The following is a 7274-nucleotide window of genomic DNA, read 5'->3' on the forward strand; positions in this document are numbered from 1 at the left end:
CGACCGGCTCACCCCCGGCGCACCCCGGGGGAACCCGCCCAAGGCGCCCGCCACCCCGGACTGCACTCCCAGCCTTGAAGCCGGCAACCCGGCGCCCGCCACCCCCTGTCAGCTGGGCGAACCCAAGACTCAGGCCTGCTCTGGGTCCGAGAGCCCAAGCGACTCGGGTAAGGACCGCCCGGGGCCATCTAAGAGGGGGGCGCCCCATAGGTGACCAAAGCTCTACCACTAAGGTCAGGCACTGGCTTTTCTCAATCCTTCTCCGTGGCCTCCCCCTTTTCTGCTTGAAGCTCCCTGTATAGCCCCTAGCAGTGTCTGTCTGGCACGTGGGTGTGTTGGTAAACAGTTTGGAGAAGTGGGGAGGGAGCCAGCGTCCCTCCGATGATGATTGGAGCCCCGGGGGACAAGGGAGACATGGTGAGGGTTGGCGCTTAGAGAGGACTGTAGGGGATTTCTGTCCGTGGGAGGTTGGAAGGGGTCCTTTTAGAGTCACTCCAAGCTTGACGCTTTTTTTTTTTGTTTCCCCTGATATCCTTGGGAAACTCACACTCCCCTTGGGAGAGAAGAAACTGAGGAGCTTTTTGTACAAAGCAAAGCCTTCATTCTGTTAAAAACCTAGATCTCCTGCCTGCTTTACGTTAAAATGCCAATAATGCCCTCCCCCTGCACCTCCCACTCCTTACCACTTGTGCATTTTCATCATCACCCCGTGAGACAGGGGAGAAATGAAGGTTCCCTGTTAAGGGATGGAAAAAATGAGGCTGGGAGATAGGAAATTACTAGAAATGAGGCCCAGCTTCCTGCCATCCAGCCAACTTCTTTTCCTCACCCTCCATCCCAGTCAGGCACCACTTCCTTGATGATTAGATGATCACTTATCTGAGAAGGTCTACACTGTGCCTGCTGCTTTGGTCTAAGATAGAAAGGTATTCTAGTTCCTTTTCAGTATACCTGTGGGCTTCAACTACTCTCTTGCATTCAATAAATGTTCACTGGTCCTACTTTGTGCCAACCCTCTGGGCTTTGTACTGGGATCATGGTCCTAAAGCTCCAGTCACTCCTCCCCCATCCTGATGCAAGTGCAAACTTTGATGAGGGCAGACCAGAGCATCCTATGCCACCAGATTCTTATCCCAACCTCTTAGACACTTGTATCTATGAGAAATAGTGGAAAGACGCTTTTGTAGGGTGTAGATTGAGGCTAGCCTGCACACCTACGTAAACCAGGACAGAGAAAACTCACTGTAGCTTTTAAGAATAACTTTTATGTGAACATTTGAGAGGGAATTAGGGAATAGGGCATGGAAATTGTCATACCCTTAAGGAAGAAAATGAAGATAACAAGAAAAATTAAAAGTCACCCCCCAAAAGGTCATTTTTAACCTGCATTAAGGTCATTTTTAACCTGCTTTCTTGTTACACCCAAGAGGTTGTGTTTATTTAATGTCTGGAATGAGAATCTTGAGATCAATAAAGACGTATCTCTACAAAGACTGGTGGAGTGGTAAAGTGGAAAGAGTATTGTTTTAGAAGGCTAATTTTGAGATCCAGAACATTACAAAGGTGATATGTGAACTCTGTGATCCGGACCTCAGTTTCTCTTTTTGCAAATGAGGGGGTTGTACTTGTACTTGATTGTCCTACTGAGGGCTTTTACTGGGTAGAATAAGGTGCTACTCTCTGAAAAGGAGTATTGTTTATTACATTTTTTTTCTTTTTTAGATAGAGGCATCCCAGCCATGAGGTTTGAAATTGAAGGTTTGGGATGTAGGGAAACCTCCTAAATCATTTTCTGACCTGCCCTTTAACCCGAACCTGTTTCTGGGCTCCTGGTTCACTCTCAGGCCACATGGCCTAGAACAAAATGCAACAGATTGCAAACAATGAGGGGGGGCGGGGAGTGTGATTGACGGCAGAGCTCAGCCAATAGGAGTTAGGGGCTGGGTAAAACAGCATTCCAAACACAGCCTAGCCAGCCAATCACAGGCTTTGGGGCCAGGAAGGCTGAATGGTCAGGTTTTATTAATGGAGAAATAATGCGATTGTCCACACAATGGAAGCCTTCCTGACAAAGGGGCTCAAGCTTCCTGATATGCAAAAGAGGCTGAGAACGGAGCTCTTCTGTTTTCGGATGGGAATGCATTAAGGTGGCCTTCTGTGTGGGGTCTGCAAAATGTGGAGAGCAGAAGGGTTTCCCCCCCAATTGTCTCTCCCTTGGTTGGGTTAATCTAACAGACCTTCTAGCCAGGGAAGGATAAGGATACATCAGGTGTCTCCAGATACCTGGTATTTTGTCAGGGTATCTGGGTCATTCTGCTGCTGCACGTTCTCTCCCTCTGATGCAGGTTGCTTGGAAATGGTCGCTATCTTTGTGAAGTTCCTGCAGCTTTTCCCGACCTGTGATTATGATTCCAACTCTCTTCTAGTCCAGAAAAGGGGGTGGGGTAGGGGACCTATTAATGATGGATGACTTAGAAACCCATTGAACCCAGGAGCAAAATATTCCTAAGGGAAAACCTTTCCCTCCCCTCTGTGGGTGAGGAGGGATAGTTGTTGCTCTCCCTCTCTGAATCTTCAACTGAAAAGATGGCAGAATAGAGAGGTGGGGGAATAATAGGATTTATAACTTGTGAAAAGTAACAATTCCCAAGTGCAGGCTGTGCTGGGCAGGAACAAAGGGCAGCTCTGCCCACAGACCCCTCATTTACAATTCTGATGGGGCATGAAAGAGCCCGACTGGGGAAGATCTTTATAGCTAAACTTTGTCCCAGGCTGGTAGCTCTTTCTCTCTATCCCCTCAGTGGGGGAGGGGAGAGCCTTTGCAGACTGGGGGCTTTTGGCTTGGGTCTGCCTTTTGTTCTTATCTAAACCTTGCTTTGCAAAAGGAAATTGGAGAATATTTTTCTTCTTACTTATTTCCCCTCCTTTCCTTCACTCTGCCCTTACCCCCATGAATCAGCTGTCTTTCTCCTCACTTCAATTTCTAGATATCTAAATTGGGAAAATGTCATCTATCTTCCTAAGTCCCAGCATAGAGAGCTAAAGCTGTAGGATCTACGTATGTTTCTCATGGGATGTATTTCTTTTCTTGATCTCTCCTCTTGGACAGAGAGTGAAGAAATTGATGTTGTGACAGTGGAGAAGAGACAGTCTCTGGGTATACGGAAGCCAGTCACCATCACGGTGAGAGCAGATCCTTTGGATCCCTGCATGAAACACTTCCACATCTCCATCCATCAGCAACAGCACAACTATGCTGCCCGTTTTCCTCCAGAAAGTTGCTCCCAAGAAGAGGTTCCAGAGAGGGGTCCCCAAGAAGAGACTCTGGAGAGAGAAGCCCCTGAGGAGAAGGAGGATGAGGAGGATGAAGAGATTGTGAGTCCCCCACCTGTGGAAAGTGAGACTCCTCAGTCCTGCCACCCCAAACCTGTCAGTTCTGATACTGAGGATGTGACCAAGAGGAAGAACCATAATTTCTTGGAGCGCAAAAGACGGAATGACCTCCGCTCTAGGTTCTTAGCCCTGAGGGACCAGGTACCCACCCTGGCCAGCTGCTCTAAGGCCCCCAAAGTAGTGATCCTGAGCAAGGCCTTGGAATACTTGCAAGCCCTGGTGGGCGCTGAGAAGAGGATGGCTACAGAGAAAAGGCAGCTCCGGTGCCGGCAGCAGCAACTGCAGAAAAGAATTGCGTACCTCAGTGGCTACTAACTGACCAAAAAGCCTGACTCTTCCGTCTTACAAAGACAGTGTATTTTTTAACCTCCCTTTCCCCTTTAGTAATTTGCACATTTTGGTTAAGATGGGACAGTCTGAACAGTAGATCCCAGAATGCATTGCAGCCAGTGCACACACAATAAGGGCTTGCATTCTTGGAAACTTTGAAACAGCTCTCCCTCTTTCCTGACTCATGGGAGTGCTGTGTCCTCTCTGGCGCCTTTGGCTTCTCAGCAGGCAGCTGACTGAGGAGCCTTGGGGTCTGCCTAGCTCACTAGCTCTGAAGAAAAGGCTGACAGATGCTATGCAACAGGTGGTGGATGTTGGGGGTGGGGGGGTCCAGCCTGCATGAAATCTCACACTCTGCAGGAGCTTTAGGCTAGGAAAGGATGCTCCCGCTGGTGTCTCTGGGGGTGATGCAAGGACAGCTGGGCCTGGATGCTCTCCCTGAGGCTCCTTTTTCCAGGAGACACACGAGCTGTCTTGGGTGAAGGCAAGCTCACAGACTTGAACAACATGGACCATTACCTCACTGTCAGACACTTTACAGTACCTAAAGAGTGCAACCTTTAGTTTATATTATGATGTTAGGGGACACCTCTCTACTTACTCTGAATGCTGCGACCTTGAGAACATTTAAAAAGCTTGGCCTCAGATTCTTTGTATTAGAGCCCTTTGGACCCTCTCCTCTGAAGGAGGGACCTTTCTGTCCTTACTTAAAGGACTTTTTTTTGACTCATTCTGCTTTTGTTATGCAATGGGCTCTAGAGTACCCTTTCCCACAGGTCAAAATATTTCCTCCAAGAAACAGGAAAATGGATCCTGGCTTGGGGCCTGGGAAAGGCTTGGAGTCCTGGCCCATGAACTTGTTCCCTGCCCAGGTGTTTTCCAAGGGGCATTTGAGGCCCATCATGGGATCTTTTCTCAAGGCAGGTATAAGGCACCTCAGAAGGAAGCACTCTGTAACTCTTCCTCTTTCTACCTACCTGCCTCTCATCTCAATCCTTGACTCCGTTTGAAGTTCTACTGGAACTGTGCAAACCTGTCCTTCTCATGCAACTCCAAGGAGCTTGCTGGCTCTGTAGCCACCAACCTGGTTCCCTGCTAGTCTGACATGAGTCAGATCCTTTTCCCAGAATCTGGGCCTTACTGAGGTTCTGAGAGCCATTAGGACTCATCCAGTGCTCCAGAAGGTGGACTTATTTCTTGGTGGATCTTAAAAGCGCCTGCAGGAGCTCTGTTTAACCAAGCATAATGGATTTTGCCCCAGCTGGACTCTCTAGCTCTAAGTGGAATCCAGGTGCAGCCTCCAATCTGGGAAAGACACCCAACCCAGCAAATGTCATGTGGGCAAGCACAGGAACCCCTAAGCCTGTCCTGGAAGAAGGATCAGCCTCTCTGCTGCCCAGGACAGCAGGTGCCTTCTGGCTCTGGGTTTGGAATTGGGGAGGGGGGAAGGAAAGCACAGTTTGAGGCTCTGTAAAACCAGCTGCTATTTCCAAACCCACTGTCCACAATGGTTTCTTTCTGAGTTTGCTTCCTGGCCTCAGAATCCCAGTGGAAATTTTGGAACTAGCCACTCTACCTTGTGGAGCAGGATTTTCAGGAGCCAGCTGACTTCTGGAATTGTCTTAGGAGGACAGGTGGGGAGGGGAGAAGGTTACTAATGTCTCACCTTGATGGCTTGTGTTTTATAAGCTGCTTCTGGGTATTATGCTGGGGTGAGTCTTTTTTTTTTATACTGTATTTTTGTATGCATTTTGCAAAGTGGTGTTAACTGTTTTTGTACAAGGGAAAAAAAAAACCTCCTGGGCAATTTTGTTGCAAGGGTCTGATTTTATTTTGAAAGGCAAGTTTACCTGAAATTTTGTATTTAGTTGTGATTACTGATTGCCTGATTTTAAACTGTTGCCTTCTGAGACATCTTCTAATAAAAGATTTCTCAAATATGTTAGAGTTGTGGCAGCTTATGCAATGCCAGTCCTCCTGAATCAAGAAAAGCTATTTCAGGGTAGCCACAAGTGATCCAGATGGCTGCATTTCTCCAATCATGTTGCTAACCTGGTCATTCCACTCTGGGTTCCTAAAATGCCATTTCAGACGTGTCTAAACAATGTAGGCTCAGTACTTGGTGAAAACAAAATTCTCTTGTGAATTGTAAAGAGTGCTGAATTTGTAAAGTAGGCTTGAAATCCCAGCACCACCACTGCTGTGGCCTCTTATCTTCGCCTTGCTGAATGCTAGTTTCTTTATCTTTGAAATGGGAATAAATGCTATTTTCACATAGTGGTTGTAGATTTCAAATGAAGTAGACTTCCAACTGTTTTCTGAACTATAAAGCCTTATATTCTTTATGTTTTTACTTTTTTCCAGTATGGGGGATTGAACACAGGGCCTTGCATATGATAGGCCTTGCTTTACCATTGAGATATATCTTACTTAGCCCCCCCCCCCCGCCTTTTTAATATATATATTTTTTGTTGTTGATGGGCCTTTATTTTATTTATTTATCTATTTATATGTGGTGCTAGGCCAGTGTTGTACCACTGAGCCACAACCCCACCCCTGAGGCCCTTTTTTTGTTTGTTTTTGGTACTGGGGATTGAACTCAGGGGTGGGACACTTAACCACTGAGCTACATCCTCAGCTTTTTAAATTTTTTTTATTTTGAAACAGGGTCTCATTAAGTTGCTGAGGGCCTTGCTAAGTTGCTGAGGTTGGCTTTAAACTTGCCATACTCCTGCTTCAGCCTCCCAATCTGCTCTGATTACAGGCATGCGCCTCTGCGCCTGGCTAGCTCGGGTCCTTTTTATTTTGAGACAGGATCTCCTTAAATTGCCCAAGCTAGCCTCAAATTTGTAATTCTCCTGCCTCAGCCTTCCAAGATGCTTGGATGGGACTATTTTTTTTTTTTTTTTAAATATTTACTTATTTATTTATTTTAGTTTTAGGCGGACACAACATCTTTGTTTGTATGTGGTGCTGAGGATCGAACCCGGGCCGCACGCACGCCAGGCGAGCGCGCTACCACTTGAGCCACATCCCCAGCCCCAGGATGGGACTATTTTTGTTTAGAGGTGTGATGACCTTTTGATGAGATCTTTTCAGTAACTCAGAATTTTCATTGCGACATGACTTTTTTCTTCCTCTACGAATGACAGGAAAATGAAGGCTTTCTTTCTTGCCCATATTTTTCATAAACTTGCTGTAAATGCTACATGGGAGAAATGATCACTGACTTTTCCTCATGGGGCACTGCCTATGTCTAAGTATTCTGCTCACTCTTTCACATTATGCCCCACCAAGAGTTGCCAGGACTAAAGATGAGCAAACTGAGGTCTTGGGAGTCAACAAAACTAACCAAGGTCACACAGTTATACTAAGTGAGCGTGTTGGGGTTTGAATGCAGCTCTGCCTATCTCCAGAGCCAGAGGTCTCAGCCACTACATTATAATTATCAGCTTGCTTGGTCAGCATAGGGTGTGTGGAGGAAGTAAACATGGAATTCTATCACTTTAAACTACTTGCTGGAACTGTCTTTGGGGTCATTGGGCCTGCCA

General features: G+C 46.8%; 1 protein-coding gene across 1 annotated transcript; it reads left to right on the forward strand.

Annotated features, from left to right (window-relative positions):
* Positions 1-5663, forward strand: Mycl (MYCL proto-oncogene, bHLH transcription factor). Its single transcript, XM_015484729.2, has 2 exons — positions 1-167; positions 3110-5663. Exon 2 carries the CDS (start codon positions 3211-3213, stop codon positions 3706-3708), a length of 498 nt encoding a protein of 165 aa, XP_015340215.2. The 5' UTR covers positions 1-167; positions 3110-3210; the 3' UTR covers positions 3709-5663.
* The last annotated feature ends 1611 nt before the right edge of the window (positions 5664-7274 follow it).

The sequence above is a fragment of the Marmota marmota genome, unplaced genomic scaffold, assembly GCF_001458135.2.
Source record: "Marmota marmota marmota unplaced genomic scaffold, marMar, whole genome shotgun sequence".
NCBI lineage: Eukaryota > Metazoa > Chordata > Mammalia > Rodentia > Sciuridae > Marmota > Marmota marmota.

What these genes read in the sequence shown, in the direction of transcription:
- Mycl (XM_015484729.2), top strand. Translation starts at nt 3,211, where the DNA reads ATGAAACACTTCCACATCTCCATCCATCAGCAACAGCACAACTATGCT.